Consider the following 17,866-nt stretch of genomic DNA (forward strand, 5'->3'; position numbering starts at 1 on the left):
GGTAAGCTGACACAGAACTTCATCTCTTGGGTAAATTTGAGTAGCTTAGTGATAAGTGAAAGATCCACAGCATCCAGTGCTTTGAACTTCTAGCCTTTTCTGTTTGAGACTAAAACTACTAATAGTAACAACAATAACTATATCTGTTTGGTCTTCTATTGCTTCAATTTTACTGTAGTTATGGTTTTCTTCCTTTTAAATTAGCTTGCAATTTTGTTATGAAGAAATTATTAGTGAGTAAGGGAGCAGGAGGATCTTCAGCTTATCTTTTTAGGGATTATTTTCTTGAGAGTGTCACTTCTGGTGCTTTTTCTCCTACGAACTGTTGAAAAGTGTGAGTTTAGTGATGCAAAAATCATTATGCACATTATGTACAAAAATCATTATGTAGGCTGAAATAACATAATGAACAGAATTCTTTCTTGCATTCTTTATCTATAGATTTTCTGTTAATGACTCATCCTAAGAAACTTCACATAATTGACTGCTGTTTCGTATGGACCCAGTGAAACCCACCAAAACTACTTCAAGCTTGGCAGTGCTTAGCTCATGAGCTCCTTGTGCCTTTTGGATCTTTGCAACATATTGATGGTGACTGAGGATTTGAAAGAACCTACTCAACTATTTTGTGGCAGTGCACATGGTTTTATATTTTCAGGAAATTATTTTGTAAAGAACAACTTTTAATATTGTAGTTTCACCTGTTTAATCTGATAAATGTTGAGGTGCAGTTTTGCTTTTAGAAGTAACCATTACTTTAGTTAATAGAAAGTGCAAGTACAGTATGTTTTGATGCTGTTTTGTTCCTGTACATGGGGCTGTACAGGTCTTTTGTATTAATGAGTTAAACTTTCGTAAATCACTTAACAAGCTTCAGAGAAAAATAGCTTTTTCACAAGCATATTCAAATATGTAATATAGTGGCAAGGGTATTTCTGTAGCACCTGCTTCAACCAGCATATAGTTATCGTGCCCTGAAAAAATAAACCTGCAACAGTATCTATTATAATTCTAAATTGGTACAGTATTCTAGGCAGCTCTATGATTAAATATATTTGAGAGCAATATGTCAATAGTTTGCAGGTGATATGTAGCAACAACAGGAATAGCCTGATGTACAGTATATGTGTTACCTTTTAGAACAGGTTTTGAAGTAGTAACTCGATCTTATATCATCATGGTAGGAAAATCTAAAGCAATACAGTTGAGGGGGTGGGGCTTTTGGCAATAATGGACAAAACCTGAAGTCCAATTTAACTTAATTTAATATTTTTCCTCTGAGTATACATGCTTGGGTGGAAGGGAGCCAGAGAAAGCCGAGCGTCGCATGACACGTACCTCACAGGCAGGTATAGCTGTAACACCAGCGTTTTGTGTGGTGGTGTTGTTTCTCCTGTAAGATATTTATACACTTTTTTTTTTTTTCTTAAAATACATTAAACACAGTACAGCGACATAATTTGTTTAAATTTTTCTGAAAGTGTATTTTAAATATGTATTTACCAGTTAATATGCAAATAACTGAGTTATAGATATTTCACAAAAAGGTAGTACTGTGCAGTACTGAGTGATTTTTTTTTTTCCTTAAAAAGTAGGTAAGACTATAAAGTTGCTTTCAGTTATATATTTATGGTACTGCTAGATGGGTAATGTCTTCTCTTCTGTTTGTTTTGGTTTTGTTTTTTTTTTCCCTTTTTCAACCCAGTATGTATATTATGCTGAAGTTTTGAACTGGGATTGTTTTTCAATACTTAGCTGTGGAACTGTTGGTGTAAATTTATTTTTGATAAAGGCTGGGTGTGTTTATTTTATGGTTCAGACCTGCACATGTTGTTTTTGCACAAAAGTCATTTTAAAGAATCTGAGATATATCTGCCAAATATTGAAAAAGTAATGGTGTGCAAGTAAATACTGCATTTTTAGTCAAATGTTGCCATTACATTGTTTTTATATAAAGGACACTTGTGAGAGATGGTGGTTAGATATGCCAAGGACAATTATTTTCAATGGTGCCTACACTGTAAAAAAATTACTTTTAACTCTTTGTTTTAATTTTAAAGAAATATTTCTGTTTAAAACTTTCATCTGCTATATAACTAAAATTCGATTAGAATTTATATCTGAGAAAAAAGTCTGGAAATAGTTTTTGAAAACAATAATGTTATGGATTAAATAAATATTTTTATAAATGTAAAAGCAGCAAAAGTTGTAAATACAGTTGATCTGGAGCTTTACAAAATAACTGCATCACAGAAATGAATTGTAGTGGTCCTCTAGCTTCTGTAGTTGTTAGTCTTGTAAATCTGTTTATAGATGAAGCTTATTTCAGTGTTTTGGGGGGTTTTAAATGGATTAAAAATAAATATTTAAGTTCTGTAAACTTCCATGAGCTTACTCTGTTGTGTGTTTTATTCTGGTAGTTTAATATATAGTTTAAAGGGTGTGGATATACCTTTTAGAAACGTGCTCAGGTGCAAGGGAAGTGTTCTTTGCACGGAGTTGCATGGTTGTTTGGAAAAGGTTTGGGTCCCCCCCACTCTGTTCCTGTTCAGGGGACACCTACCAGCTGCTACACCACAGGGAATGCTGTAGACAGATGGAGCAGCCCCAGGTTTCAGTTTGATTCCATTCCTAAAGAGGAGTCTTCAGGATCTGTGTGCTCAGATGAAGGTTCATGGTCTGTGGCAACGTGGTAGAGATGTCAGAAACCTCTGACTTCATTGTGAACTGAGCACTGGTGGAGTGAAGGTACAAAAAGAAAGGCCTGTGCCATTGTTACTTCAGTTTTCATTTCAGCAGTTGTGACCAGAATCTCATTCTAAAGAGATTTTATACATTCCATACAGATTTCTTAGAGTTAAAAACATGCTTTTATTTCCTTGTCACTTCACTTAAGGTGTTCTATGTAGGGGACTGGAAGGGGAGAGGTAATGGGAATTCCTCCAGAATTTTGTGACTGGTGGCTATTCCCTGCTAATGCTGGGTCTTTAATCTATGCAACTGTATAAACAATTTTGGGTACACAGGGTTGGTGAATTAAAGGGGAAAGTGAAACCTGTCCAGTTTGTGATATGACTGTAACAAACTGCTGAACTATGGTGCCTCTTTTCCTGTGCAATGGGTGGGATGTGTACCTACCTCATAGGACAGTGTGGGGAAAAACTCCTCTGCATATGTATAATACAGCTTTGTTCTTTTCAAGTACATTCAAGGTTTTTTTTAATTGTACTGCATATGGCATTTCTGTGCCTAAAGCCTCTGTGCATCACAAGACTATAATCTTAACTCAGAGGAATGGATGTCTGTATTATTGGTTTCCAGAGAACAGTTGTCTTTTTTCCACCACCATGTGTTAGTTATTGATGAACTGTGAAACTTAATCAGCAGTATTCTGTTGCTGGCAGGTGCCTAATGGAAAGATATATCAAAATATTCATGCAGAAGCTGTCTTCTTGCTTGTTTGGTTCTCTAGGCTTCACACTGTAGCTTGAGAAGGATCTATATTGAAATAGTCTTATCAAAGTAGCCTGAATCTCAGAGAAATGTATTTGGTTTTGGGTAGATGAGTCCTGTATCACTGTAACCACTCTTAAACTCCTTGGTCACTGACTTCTATAGAATGCTTCTGTACAGTAAGCATGTAGTATGATAAACACCTGTTTTTGCCTTCAGCTGAATGTCTAGAGGTGAGTAGGAAAGTCCATAGCTTCTTAATGTGTTTGCACAAAGTTTAGCAATTCTTAAAGGTCTGATTTTTATTGTTTTATGTCTTAACACTGAAATAAAATTACTTTGCTCTTTGCAGAGTTTCAGTGGTATATATGTTGGCTCACCTTATTTTACTTTTTTTCCAATAAATGAAGTAACAGTTAATACAGAGATGAAGTAAATGAACTGGCACATGTCATAGAAGTTCTTTGTATACTGTGTATGTTTTGCTGCTTTTTATATCCGAACATACACACCTATGCCTAATAAGTTGTCACATATTCTGCAGCTGAATTTCAAGATTGGTAAGTGATAATTTCCATGTGAAACCCAGTTACTTGAGTCCAAACGCAGAATATCTTCATGTTTTGACAGTGTAATACTCCTGTGCCTCCTCTGCCTTTAAATCATTGCTTGTGTAAGGGCTATAATGTTTACACATTCCAGGTACTGCTGTCTTGTCTTTCACCATCAGCAGACTAAATCATTCCCTGTCTTCCCTCCATCCTCATTGTTTTCCCTAGTGAGACACAATCACTTGAACAGATGTTTTTACCTCTTTTGGATGAATAGGGCTGAGCAGGGGCTGTGGGGAAGGATTTACTCAAGGGTTATTTCAGTTGTTCCTTGACCTTTGTTTACTGAGATTGTTCCTTTATTTTAGTCAGTCCCAAGAAAGCTCGTTTATTCAATGAATTTAGCTCTAAGGTGTTAATTTCTGTCACTCATGAGTTGCTTTGTTCCTCTACTATTGTTGACCATCATGTTGGATGTTTCAAGATACTGCCCCGGTGCTCTCTAGTCAATGGAAAAATCCAAAAATAATTCCCATGTCCTTGTTTCTGCCTCTCAGTGCTGTTCTCCCAGCATATTCCTGAATCCTGGGCCAGCTCCTGGAGATTTGGGCAGTGAGGCTGTTTGTTGATCCCTCTTGGTGGGACTGTGCATCTGTTTGGGGACATGCTCAAGGTACAGCTGACCTGGGCCAGCCTTTCCCAGTATTTCCACATGAGTTCAGGAGCTAACAGTGATTGTAGGTTTGCCTGTGTCCTTGAGGTATAATAACCCTTTAAGGGATCTTAGAGGGCTCTGTGTACAGTCTGTTATTTGAAATACTGCTGCTTTATTTTCCCTTCTACCAAGTCATGCATAGGCTGACATAGTTACATGCTGTATTCAGTTAGGGTTCTTGCTCTTTACAAGGTGCAGAACTTTGGGAAAAGGAAGAAACAACTCTCTAACCAGAAAGTTCATCCCCTTTTTTAAAATAGAACCTGTGCTAGAGCAGTGTATAGGGTCCCTGTAGTTCACAGCTTCTTCAGCACAGGATAACCAGTGTGCTTACAGTGTGCTCTCTTGTTCATGTAATGCATTTCTTTAGGCAACCAACCAAGAATGTGAGTATTTTGAGCAGCCTCCCCTGGCCATCCTGCTGCTCTCCAGATAAACCTCAAACACCCTTCCCACTAGTGTGCCTCCCTGTAGCTGTGGAAAAAAAACATTTTTTCTTTTTCTCCCTTCTTTGATAAGATTCAATCAGCTGAGCTCCAAGAGTGGCCAACAGGCACCAGCTTGAGCAGGATACAGAGTTTTCAGCTAGAGCCCTCGTTCCTCTGACTGGACCAGGACCCCCATGTGCAGTGGCAGAGATGCACCAACTTCCAAGCATGGTGCTGGGGATGGGTACCTCTGAACATCGCCTTGCTGTCCATTAACATATCCGCTACATCTAAAAGCACAACACAAGCCCATCAAAGTCTCACAAACAGGAAGCAGCTCTGCAAGCAGCAGTGTCCTCCTCCTGCAGCCCCAGGTCAGTGCCAGCCACCTCTGACGGGCATCTAGGTGAAATACCTGGAGGTCCCCCTGGAAGTCCTCTCTTCAGCGGCAAAGGACACCTCCTCATCCTCCTCATCCAGCTGGAGGCTGCCAGAGGACAGCCGCACCCGGGCCATAGGTGACCGCAGCACTCGGCCATACAGGGAGCAGTAGTCGGCACTCAGGAGGTCGGAGTCGGAGTCGCTGGACTCGGTGCTGCTGCCCACGTAGCGCTCGGCTGCTCGCCGCGGCCCCAGCGCCAGGCCCTGCTGGGTTGGCATCTGCCAAAAGACTCCTGCTCGTCGGCTGCTGAGCGCAGGGCATGGCCCCAGGGGTCTGAACTCCGAGCTGAAGGGGAAGTGGATGGTTTTCATGTCTGACTGGCTCCAAGACCGCTTGGGAGGCTGCTCCTGCAGGCTGTAATCCAAGGAGCTGCTGTCCCCTAGCAGAGCCGGGCTGGTGCCAGCTGCCGTGCACGCTGCCTCAGGATGGAACTCCCCAACCTGCGTCCCGCTTGGGCTCCGGCTGGGGGGTTTTGCAGCCGTAGGGCTGCACCCACCAACCGTGTCCTCACTGGGCACTAGCCCATGGTATGGGTGCTGCGGGGGTCTGTCCAGGTAGAAGAGGAGCTGCGGGGCCAGGGCAGCTGTGGACGGGGGACATGGGACATCTGTATAGACCAGTGGCCGGCTGCTCACCTCCCGCATGTTGCCCACCGAGGTGCTCTTATTGTTCCCTGTGAACTGGTGGTAGGGCCGAAAGGACGTCAAGGGGTTCCTGGCACTGAAGAGGTTGGCAGGCTCCCAGGCTCGCTGCAGCTCCAGCTCTGTATAGAGCAGGGGAAAGGCAGAGGAGCTTTTGGAGTGGGGCAGGAAGGCAGGCGGTGTTTCGGGCTTGGAACGCTCCATCTCGGCAGCGAACATCACATCCACAGCAGAGCTCCGGCGCCGGCTGCCCAGTGTGGGCTCGGAGGCGTGCACCCCATTCGCATGGTAGGAGCCCCGGGTCCCGTAAGCCAGGCGCAGCTCCTCCACCTGAGCAGAGGCAGAGGAGGGGTGAGTTCCCAGAACCCAGCTGGGCATGAGGGCAAAGCCTCCAGAGCCAAGGGTCAGGCTGATATTCAGCTGAGCTGTCCCAAGACCCACCCCAGCCCTGGTGCTACCTCTCTCAGACCCTGAGGGGACAAACCTGCTTGGAGACATCTGTCAGGAGGTCTGGTGAGGAGCGGCACTGCCTCTCGTCATAGCGGGACGCGTAGTGCTTCCTGCAAGGACAAGAGCATGAGTGGATGCAGAGCCAAAAGGGTCCCATCTTCCTCCCCCCAGCCTCGTCATTGACCCTTGATGGCCCCTCTAGTACCTCTCGAAGGGCAGACTCTTCATCTTTGCCTTCCTCCCATGTTCCAGCAGCTGCCTTTGTGTCCTCCCACTGCAGCAAGGAGGGGAAAGGCATGAGCACCACCATCAGCCCAGCCCTGGGCATCCCTGCATCCCAGGGGGACGAGGGGTTGTGGCAGGACTGAGGCAGAAGTCTCTGAGAAAAGCAGCTCTCAAGCATCTTTCCCTCACATCCAGTCAGGATCGGCATAAAAGGGAGGCTTAGAGCCATCCCCACACCCTTCCTGACCCCAGCAGTTTGGGTTTTTTTCCCTGGGACTTTACCTGTAGCGGAAACTGGAGCCCTTGCTGCACAGGAGGGCTTTGGGCCTTGACTTGGGCTCTTCAGAGAGCCTGAAGAAGGCATGGTACTCCACACAGGTCTTCCAGAATGCCTTGCAGGTGTCCCGACTCGCCATGGTGAATTCCAGAGTGTCCTTGCACAGTGCCTGCACAGCCAGAGACAAGAGTTGGAGGTGTGGGATCAGGGTCTGCCATCTGTCCCTGCCCCCCAAAGCATTGCAGTGGGCTGCAGGCAGCTCTGGCCAGTGCAGTGTCACCATGCTGGGGACACACGGGTGGCTCATGCTCAGGGTAGGAAGGAGAATCACTCATGAGCAGCAAAATGGATTTTAGTCAACATCAAGGCCATTGCATGGCTGATCCTCAGGCCACAGCTGCCTGCAGTGTCATACTTACAGAGATGTTTGCATGGAGCTTGATGAGAAAATGTTTCCTCTTGAAACTCAGTTTGCGAATTTTGGACCAGTTAAATGTGTTGATCTTTGTATTGCCCTGCAAGGACAGACACAGCAGTTACAGGAGGATGGGGCATGTGAGGACAGGACTGCAGAAATACAGCTGGACAAGACCTGAGCTTCAAGGACACTAGACAGGACCCTGACATGACTCTCACTGCTGCTGAGGTTTGGGGAAGGAAGGAGTGCCAGGATTTGGTGTGTGACCACCAGTTGGTCCCAAAAGTGAGACTTGAGGTTTAGGGCTCAACTCTGCCTACTGAAGCTATTTGTAAAACCCAAAATACCAAGAAAAACCTCACAGAGGTGAAGGCAGGGAGTCCTATCTGTCCTAGCTCTAACACCATATGAGTTAATGCAGAAACAAAGACCCTCTTCTCCTGTGCTGGGAAGAGTAGTAGAGCTCAGCTCACTCCCTCCCTTCCAAGCCCTTAGACCTATCTTTAGCAGGCTGCAAGTGTGCCTTGCCCCTCATTACCCTTACACATCCGTAAAACACAACCACTCAGCACTGGTGTTGCAGCAAGCCTGGGTAGAAATGTTGTGCTGTGGCACAGAGACCCTTGCAGACTTCTGGGAGAGCCCATTAAAATCTGGTGCTCTAATCATGCATGAGGGGTGTTTATGGCTCTGAATAAATACCCAGGTCTGGCAGCACTAATTATGAACAGCAGACCCACAGGATTTCTTTTCTTTTTTTTTTTTTTTTTCCCTGCTCTGGCAAGATATTCCCAGGTTGAAATTAGCTGGTGTGGGAGGCAGGCTCTACTTCATGCTGGCTGCAAGGAAGTCTATATTTATTCTGCAGCTACACCATGATTACAGCATTATGCAATTGCAGATGTGAGGGGGCTGTTTTTGCTGGAAGATTATATGGTGAGCACATGTGACACATCTGTGTTAACCTGTGGTGCTTACATGGCTCCACTCGCTGTGACAAGGGACAACAGAGCCCGTGCAGGCACGGTGGCATCCAGCCAGCACTGATGGGGGTGGTGGGACTGAGCCCTGAACCCTGGAGCATCACTTCCAAAATGGAGCTGTGGTGGGGCAGGCTCCCTTTTGTAGGATTTTGAGAGGATTTGGAGCACACAGAGGGGAGAATGCCCACCCCCAACTGCAGATGGTGTCCCCCTCCCTAAGCCCAGGACTCACCCTCAGGACCAGCACCCCCATGTGGGTCACAGCCAGGTTGATCTGCATCCCCTCACCGTCACTGGCAGGGTGTGGGCGAATCCCATACATCTCCAGCTTCCTGGCCACATCCAGCAGCTGAATGTCTGACTCAGCTGGAGTCTTCCCACTGGAGACACAAGCATGCCAGGAAGGAACAAGAGTAAGAAGGCAGTGCTAAAACAGGATGAAAAAAAATGCCACTTTGGATAGACACACACACTGGCATCATACCCATCGCACTGCCAGCCCTGCTTGCTAATGGGAACAACCCCATTGCCAGGTGCCCATTCAGTGTTTTGGGTGGGCAGCTGTGGTGTGAAGCAGCCCTTACCTGTGTTTTCGGTGGTAGTGCATGATCTTGTTGTCCAGGTACTCCTGGTTGGGCAGGTACCTATGAGTCTCCAGATGCTGCTGGTCCATCTCCTCGTGGAAGTCACCCAGCTCAGCTGCAGGGGACACGGGGAGAACTGGGTTAGGCTGCCAGGGGGTCATTGCAGGGGGGGGGAACTGCAATTGGTATCCCCTGTCCCCAGGGAAGGGGCACTGGCCCTGTGGGCACTCGCCTGCCCTTACACTGCAGCAGGTGGGAGACGAGCAGTGCCGCGCTCTTGTCACTGCAGGGCAGCTGCCCCAGTGCCAGGTCCTTCTTGATCTGGAGGGTGAAGAGGTACCTGTGGAGGGGGACAGGAGCATGTCCTGGGGGGAAGCCAGGCTCAGCAGAGAGCCTGGTGCCAGTTTGAGCCCCAAAGGCTCTGCTGGGATGGGGGGGGGGCTGTCTGCCTCTGCACCTCTCCCTGTGCTCACCAATTTTTCAGTCCAAGGGACAGAATTCCCAGGAGGAGAGCAGAGGCCCTGCAGCTGGGCACACCATGGGCAGTATGGCTCTACCACTGAGATGCCTCATAGCAGGTTCCTTTATGCTTTGGAGGACATTTGCCTCTCTCAGGGCTAATGTTCTGCAGAAGCACTGTCTTTGTTTTATTCTTAGTTCCTGTTTGCAGCGCTTTCTCTAAAGCATCAGGGCTAACAAAGTAATTTTTAAAAATAAAATTAAAGTTCTTTCAGAACACAGCTTGGAGCAGGAGATAGACTGAGCAAAGCCAGACTTGGTGCCCAACTGCTGAAGTGTTTGGTGGTAATTAAATTGCAACCTCTTAAGGCAGATGATCCCTCAAGTGAATTTTGTTTAAAAAGAGGATCAAAGAAAAGATATTCTCTTAGGTTTTGATTTGTAAAGTGCAGAACTCTCTCAATACTTAGAATAACCACTGCTAAGAGGCAGGTTCAGGTGGATGAAGATAAGGAACTGAACACATGCTTTGCAGTTTCAGAAATACAGGACTGTGTGGTAAGACAGTAATAGAACAAGTACTGTACCTGGTCAGCTCTTCTCTCAGATGGCCGGGGTCCACTGGGAAAAATTTCACCATAAATTTGAAAAGAACCTCCTTAGGATCTTAAAACACAACATCTTCATAAGTTTTCTTTTACATGTCTCTTGAGAACATTTATAACTCTCTTCACACATGCTGCCTTCTTACAGAGTAAATCACTCTGGGCTATTACAAATCAGGGTTGGAAGCCCTTAGCATCAGGGACTCCATCCTGCCCCCCATGACCAGCCTGCCCAGATCCCCAGTGTTACCAGGGGAAGCAAACAGGGAATTGGGAGCCTAAATAGTAAAGGAAACATTTTGTTTCATTTGCAATGACCCCTGCCAGGAGGGGAGTTTCCATGGAGCATTGGCAGGGGTGCTTGTCTGGAGCATAGTGAGAACCCCATGTAGGTGACATCTGCAGGGCTGTCCATTAAACTCAGCCCTCCAAGGATTTGGGATGCACCAGCTACATAGGAGGCCATTTGGGTTAAGCTGTTCTGTGGGATGGGTGAGCACAAGGGGCCAAGCCCAAGGCAAAGAGCCTGGTTGGTGGGAGAGAGTCAATTTTGTAGGCACTGACTGTCTCAGGGCACCAGGGGGTGGCTCAGGGGCTTCTGGAGGGACAGGGTGCAAAAAAAAAGCAGGCTAGAAGGGAATGAAAGAGAAAAGTTGTGCCAGAAATAATCCCACTTCTAATGCACCCAGGAAGGGGAGGCTCTTCATCAAGTTTTCCTTTTACAAGGAGATCCATGCAAACATTGCCTTGCTGTTGTCCTGTGGCAAACCCTGGGGGGTCATGGCCTCACACTCATGACCACCTCTTAGCTGTCATGAATTTGGGGAAAATCTGCTTCATTGCAAGGTTGGAAACAGGTGTAGGCAGAATGGGGCACTGTGTTAATATTGGCTGTGGCCATGGCAGGGGATGCTGAGCTTGGGTTCAGGTCAGGCTTTGCAGCGTCACCGTGCAGCAGCCCAGGGAGCTGGGGGCTGGAGAGGAGCAGAGAGCCTGTGAGGCACACAACTACCCCAGCTTCACTCAGGGCTCAAGCCACACAGGCATCTGGACTGCTGAGAGCAGCAAAGGGGAAAAGGAGGGCATGCAGGGAGCTGTGCTCTGCCAGCACAGCAATGTGCACACACGCACGCAGCCACCCCTGCCCCTCTGCCAAGCTGCCAGGTTATTAACAGCTCAAGCCTAAAATGGTGCAGACACCAGACTACACACACAGTGGTATTTCTACAGGATTTTCCATGGACTGTTGTCTTTGCAAACAATACTACACACCCTCATGCTATAAAATGACCTCAGGTAAATGCTGGAAACAGAGCCCCTCTCCCCAAGCAATAAAGGCTGCACAGATCTGACTGCTCTGCTCTGTCACTGGCTGTGATTTAGAATAATTTGGTTCTTGAGCTACTTACTTTTGATTTGCTTTGTTATGGGTTTTAGTGCTTCCAACCAGACCTGAAATAAGGCAATGGAGAACTGGATGAATAAACAGCCCAAGAGACCGAAGGGATAAAAGCAGCAGCATCACGCTAGAATGCAACACAAAAATGTTGTCCAGCTCAGCTGCTGTGACAGGCTGAGGCCACCCTGCACCCCATGAGTGGCTATGGATAAACCCCACGGGCCGTGGCTACCACCAGGGCTTTGCCAGCTGGCTTGTGACTCCCCTGGTAACCCCCATTTTCAAGGTTTTTTTTGGCTTCATGCCAAACCTTTCTGCTAAGTATTTTCCGTCTGTTATTTCAGGGCCATGCTGGCATCCCCCCATCCGGTTGCTGCAAGGCTGCAGCACGATGCAGCAGTGGGGCCCCATGCAGTGACCCAGACTCACGTGGTTCCCAGCTTGGCTGCGAAACTCCAGCCCAAAATACTCCTTCTCCACAAGATTGAGGTGGCTGCAGGTGAGGTTGAACAGCCCTTTTCCACAGGATTTTTGCTGGCAAACAAGCACACGATGGAAGCAGCGGGTTAGGCAATGCTGTGACAGGATTTCCGTGAGTTGGAGGAGAACTTTTTAGCTCCCTGCATTCACCCTGAGAGGAGCTGCAGGATTTTCCTGGTTTACAAAACCTTGCTCAATAAATGTTTGTTGTTTCAGCACATGGGACAGGATGACTGCATGCTGCATGCCTTTTACCTCTGATCTTGGAAATCAGATTCCCTCTCATCACTTCCCTCTTTTATTAAACAACGTAAATCAAAGTGGAAAGTAAAAGGAAAGAAATCTTGCTTTTGGCTCACCTTTTGCATCCATCACCACCCGGAAAGTTCTGTCCCTGGAAAACCAGTGAACAGTCCCTGAGAAGACTATCTGCCTGACCCAGGGATGGCTCTGGCAACTGGGCTTGATTAAGAGCAAATGGGAGAAAGCTTCAAACCTGCACAGCCAGCACAGCCCGTGTGCCCTGGCAGCCAGCAACCGGATTGTCAAGGATGAGCTACTCTTATGGTTAAGAGTAATTAACAGCAACAAGATCCTGTGGAGATCCTGTGCCTTGGGCCCTGGGTCATCCATGTGCTTTAGCAATATTAATTAAGTGGCACTACACTCAGATAACTACACCAGGCTGTAGTTACTCCCAGTAGACAAAAAGACTTGGTGGGTGTTTTGCTTGACTCGTGGCCGTGCTGTGTGACGTGGCTGAAAAGCAACCTGAGAGGGCCCTGAGTTTGGAATATGCTCCAGAAAGCACAAGAAATGAACCTGGCAATGACCTGCCCCAGCAAAAACCCTGCTACTCCTTTATCAATTAGTGAAAACACTCCAAAAATGAGTATGGGTTAGTGCACAAGCAAGCTGGAGCAGAGAAGCTGGGTTAGCTGCTAAATTCTGGCATTTTGGGTGATGAAGGTTAAGGCAGGCTGCAGCTCCCTCTGCCAGAGGCTTCCAGCAGGGACAGGAGGGACCCCAGCTGCTGGCAGTGATGCACGTTAATAACCACCTTTCCTGTCTTCTCCTGGGATGAAATTGCTGGCTCTGTCCTGAAAGGCTGCTGAAAAGTGATAGCATAATAACAGCATTTGCTCTGCAGCACTCCTGGTTCTTCTCAAAATTACTAGATCACAAAGGTAATTAAAACAATTACAAATGTTGATTTCCAAGCTAGAATTTTCTAGCATGAAAGGCCTTGCCCTTTGTCAGGCAGCCAGGAAAGATGAACATTTCCTACCAGATTATTACCCACCACATGTCTGCTGGGAGCAACCAGCTCCCCTCCAAGCCCAGAAGTCCCCAGGGCAGTGGAGATGAGTGGCTCCATCCCTGGGAGAACCTGCTCACTGGGGAGAGGCAGCCCGGTGATGCAGGGGATGGTTTATAAACAGAGGCCTTCCTCTTGAAGAGCAGTGCTTGCAGGTGCTCCAGCCTGGGTTTCTGGGGTATCAAGACTCATGGCTGCAAGCACCAGGGTACAATTGTGTTTGGGACAGCATCAGACAAGAGCAGGGGGGTTTGTGCCAGAGGAGCCCTGTGTGAGGAGCCCATGACACGTAGGGCTGAGCACCCCACATCTGACCTTAAATGTGCCTTCAGTGACATTGCAGGGCCAGGTTCCTACCCACAGGCATAAACCCCTGTGCTGAGGATGGTGGAAAGGAGATGTGGCTCTCATCCCTTGCCTCCAGGGTGGAAGTAGCTGGGACTGTAAGCAGGATAAAAAAGCAGGAGACACATCCAGAGGCAGACAGAACATGTGTGAGACATGGGGATCCACACCCCTGCCCCAAAGGACATCCTGGCAGCAGCTGGGCTCCAGTGACAAAGCCACAGCATGCCCTGTAGCACAGACCAGGTCTGCAGTTTAGCAGGGAGAGACAGCCTGTGGGATTTGGTGTGATCCTTGCCCACCATCTCAGGAGGTGGCCTCCAATCAGTCTTCTACATGGCTGCAGCCTGCATGCAATGCCAGACACCAGAAGCAGACAGTCCCAATGCTTCCTCTGCCCTCCCTGGACCAGCTGGCATGCAGCCAGCTCTTCACATCCCCTGTTAATGAATTCCCACCTTTATTCATTGCAAAGGACACGAAGCCACAGTATGGTTCATTCTGCACCAGCCCCAGCAATTAGTTATTCTGGGCTTGTTTGCATCACCTTTTCTTTCTTTTTTTCCTTCCCACTGGATCTTGCCCTGTAGCAAATTCCACCACCACAGCTGCCCAGGCTGCAAATGTTTCTCTGGGAGGGCTCCGGAGGCTGCCCCAGCTCAGGGCTGCATTGTTTAACTCTGCCCAGAGAGAAGGGAAGTGACTTTATGGGCAGGAGCAGATGTCAGGTCACACCTGGGTACCTGGGGTGAAGGAATAAGAGAGGCAGCTTTGCAGTTTCCCCGCAGTGCAAGAGCCATTCCAGGGTTACCTGCAACTGTCCCTGGCACTGGGGGTCCCAGTGTCCTCACGGTACCAGACACAGAACTCACTGGCAGGGGTGGGAAATGCCTCTCAGAGGCCCCAGCTGTGCCATGGCTTAACACCAAGGTGTTCAACAGGAGGAGGACATGTGGAGATGTGCCATGTCCCCCACCTTCCCCTGCCCTGTGGGGCTCAGACCTGGCTGGTCAGAAACACCCCAGGAGCCACTTCCAGTGGTGTCCAGCTACAGGCAATCCCAGTAGCTCCATGGCCATGGATGGATGTGTGTCCTGGCTTTTGGGGAGGGTGCAGATGGAGGGAAAATCCTTCCCAGGGAGGAACTGATGCCTGTGCAGAGCCAGGCTGGAGACAGGACCTGACTGCACGTGCCAGCAGCCGTGGTACCCACGTGAGGGCAGGGCACGGATGCAGATGCCGAGGATGAAGGCAGAGGGGGAATCAGGCCCACTGTGTTTTCTCTCCTTTTAGTCTCCCATTATACTGAAGTACCACACGTTCAAAAGAGCTTTCTAAAATCAGGAGGGGTTTAGGAAGAACTGCTTGAAATGTCTGCTGGAAACTTAGCCCAGAGCAGTCCTTTTATAATGGAGAAGTCACTAATTCAACAACTCATTTACCATACCCATACAGCATCAAATGCATGAAATGCCTGAAAGGGGTTTCCAATACCATTCCATGCTAAAAAAGGAAATGACCAGAAGTTCTTTTGATGGAAGATATTTGCTGCAATAACATGTCATGCAGAGCTACAGTGCTATAAGTGTTTTGGGCAAATAAGAAAGCAAAGATGGAAAAATACAGCAATACTGTACCAGCAGCATCTTTTAAATTGTCTCTCACTGTCTTGATCTAATCAATATGGAAAAAGAAAGCATTTTTAAATGACTAGTCTCATTTTTAAGATGACTCCAGGCCTAGGATACATTAAAAAAAAAAACAAACCAAAACAAACTACAAAACAAAACAAACAATAAAGAAACCTTCGTTACTGTGCCAAGTGATGGAATTGTTTGTGGTCCCCTTTTGTGCAAAATTGCTACTGCAAAGAAATCAAGTGGTACGTCTCAGACCAAGCAGTTTTCAGGTTGTGCTATAAAATCAGAGGACAGGACTGCCTAAGAAATGTAACAGAACCTGGAAAAAACAACCTTATCTGAAGCACTCTGGTCTCATAGGAGATGCAGGTAAGTGCTAGAAGAAATATACTTGCATTATCTGACTCAGCTAGCTACTGTGATTATCAAATCCTAATCACAAGTAGGAAAGTCACACTTGTGGAAAGTATATCATGTAGTCAAACTGTATCTAGTTTCACTTATGTGTATGCTGTATATACAAATCTAACATCAAAAATATTAACACATAACATTAAAACCTATTTCAGGTGGCATTTATTAAATGTGAATTATTAATGACAGTGTGCTATGGAATACTGCCATGCAGAAAAAAAGATACAGTGAGTTTTTTCCTCAGCTGTTCTCAAAAGGTCACAGTTGTCCTTTTCAGCTAAATGCTCAGGAAAATATGCATGTAGATGTTTGTCACCAGGGATAGATTGCTTAAATATCCTGGTTTTATTCTGTTTCCAGATTTTTCTTCCTTATTGAATGCTTATATTGGCAGCCAGACAAATGAGAGAAGAACAATTCCTGAGTGCATCACTTCATATTAGCTAACTTAGGAAGGTGACACCAGATAAGTAAAAGCCATTCCTCCTCCTTTATAAAGAATCTCAATAAGGGGGGAGTGTGTTAGTGCTGAAACACACATAGCAGGCAGGGCTACAAACTCTTTTTTTTAAATGAGAATTTTTTGCCTTGTGTTTTTGGGTTTTTTTCAAGCTGAAAACCAGAATCTATTAGAGATCATGCAATCCTTCAGAGAAGGAATAACTTTAATAATTACCCCCTCCCCAGAAAAAAACCCCAGTAAGAATATGATACCCACTTACATCAACTACAAAGATCTTCTGGGAGTCATCCAGAAACTGGACTTTCAGATGCAGCATCCTCAAGGATGTGTCTGAGCGTGTGGCAGGTGCAGGAGTCCTAATAATGTGAGCAGAGTGCTGGAAAGGGATTCCTGACTCCTCTTGCACACATAATTTTCCTCTCAGATGGATGGAGGAGGCTGCAGTCACGGATGTGGAGCGGAGATTGGAGCAAAGGAACTGAGAGCCTGAAAAACAAGTTAAAAAAACCCCAACTGATACCTCCCCTGGTTTAAATCTCACCCCTGCATTAAAGGATATCTTTTTCCCCTGTGAGTTATGGGTGTATTAATAGGGGAAAGGCTGTGCAGCAGCTCTGCCAGAGTGACACTAATGGGGTTGAGAAAAACACAGAGGATTCCCAGCTGGTGGTGAGCAGCACAGGGGCAAAGAGAGCCCATGGCTCGTGCTGTGGGGTGAGGGAGGAAAACCTGAGCAGTTCTCCTGCTGAAATCACTGAGCAGTGAGCTTTGCCTTTGCTCTGGTCTCGTTGAGGTGCACTAAAAACCCAGCTTGTTGGTACCCATGCACTGTGCTGAGTCTCACCCTTGCTCCATGGGGTGGGCAGACAAGGTCTGATCTGCTGAACAGGCTGATGTACTTCACTGAGACTGGGAAATATTTCCAGCCAAACTTGAAGCCAGGTGGGAGTCCTTGCCAGGGAGATAGAGGAGGACTTGCTGCTAATTCCAGGCTCACACACTGATTTGTGAAGTCTCAGAGGTAATCTGGTTCGCACTTGACACCTATAAAGCCCACATCCCCACACATCTCTGCAATTACATGATGGTGCTGCCATAGCCCAGAAGGACAGCTAACACAGGGCCAGGAGGAAATCAGCTCATCCTCCAAGCACCAGAGCCAGCTGCCCATCCTGGGATTTCCTCAGGGTTCAGCCCAGGCTGTCAGGTGCAGCCTCCTCACATCATGACCTGGGACTCACCCTCATGCCACTACTCTGCCCCATTTACTGTGAGTTGGTGGTGCCTGACCTCTCTGGCAGACCTCCCTTACTGAGCATTTGGGCAGCTTTTGTACAGGAGCCCCTGCCTGCAGAAATAAATGCACAGAAAAGAGGCAAGAGCCAGGCACTGGACTGCCATGGAGGATCATCCTTGCTGCTGCTGTTGCTGCTGGAGAAAGCCACAACCGTGCACAAGCCAAGAAGGATGGAAACAAAGTCCTGCAAACAAAGATACACGAAGGGCTGCAGAGATTTTGCTTGTTGGTCCCTTCCTGGTTTCCACTGAAACAATTGCTGTAAGTCACTCCAGGCCA

At 47.0% G+C, this 17,866-nt stretch overlaps 2 protein-coding genes across 2 annotated transcripts in view; one reads left to right on the forward strand and one right to left on the reverse strand.

Moving 5' to 3' along the window:
• STK26 (serine/threonine kinase 26) overlaps positions 1–2,386 on the forward strand; it is a 34,547-nt gene extending 32,161 nt beyond the window's left edge. Inside the window, exon 12 of the mRNA XM_030448932.1 lies at positions 442–2,386. Within this exon, the coding sequence (XP_030304792.1) occupies positions 442–466 (25 nt within the window). The 3' untranslated portion in view covers positions 467–2,386. The remainder of the gene's footprint in view (positions 1–441) is intronic.
• Positions 2,387–5,549: 3,163 nt separating this feature from the next.
• Positions 5,550–16,606, reverse strand: FRMD7 (FERM domain containing 7). The gene is made up of 12 exons (XM_030449191.1): positions 16,550–16,606; positions 12,060–12,164; positions 11,641–11,683; positions 10,214–10,292; positions 9,410–9,507; positions 9,168–9,282; positions 8,816–8,963; positions 7,602–7,697; positions 7,188–7,351; positions 6,886–6,954; positions 6,715–6,790; positions 5,550–6,560 (listed from the first exon to the last, which is right to left on the reverse strand). Exons 1-12 carry the CDS (start codon positions 16,604–16,606, stop codon positions 5,550–5,552), a joined length of 2,061 nt encoding a protein of 686 aa, XP_030305051.1.
• Between the last annotated feature and the right edge of the window lie 1,260 nt (positions 16,607–17,866).

The sequence above is a fragment of the Calypte anna genome, chromosome 4 (genome assembly GCF_003957555.1).
Source record: "Calypte anna isolate BGI_N300 chromosome 4, bCalAnn1_v1.p, whole genome shotgun sequence".
Classification (NCBI taxonomy): Eukaryota; Metazoa; Chordata; class Aves; order Apodiformes; family Trochilidae; genus Calypte; species Calypte anna.

Excerpts from the sequence above, each read along its gene's own strand:
- FRMD7 (XM_030449191.1), bottom strand. The coding sequence starts at position 16,606 with ATGCTGCATCTGAAAGTCCAGTTTCTGGATGACTCCCAGAAGATCTTT. Across the intron at positions 12,165-16,549 it reads AGAAGATCTTTGTAGTTGAT|CAAAAATCCTGTGGAAAAGG; the intron begins GTAAGTGGGTAT and ends CTTGTTTGCCAG. Across the intron at positions 6,955-7,187 it reads GGCTCCAGTTTCCGCTACAG|TGGGAGGACACAAAGGCAGC; the intron begins GTAAAGTCCCAG and ends TCCTTGCTGCAG.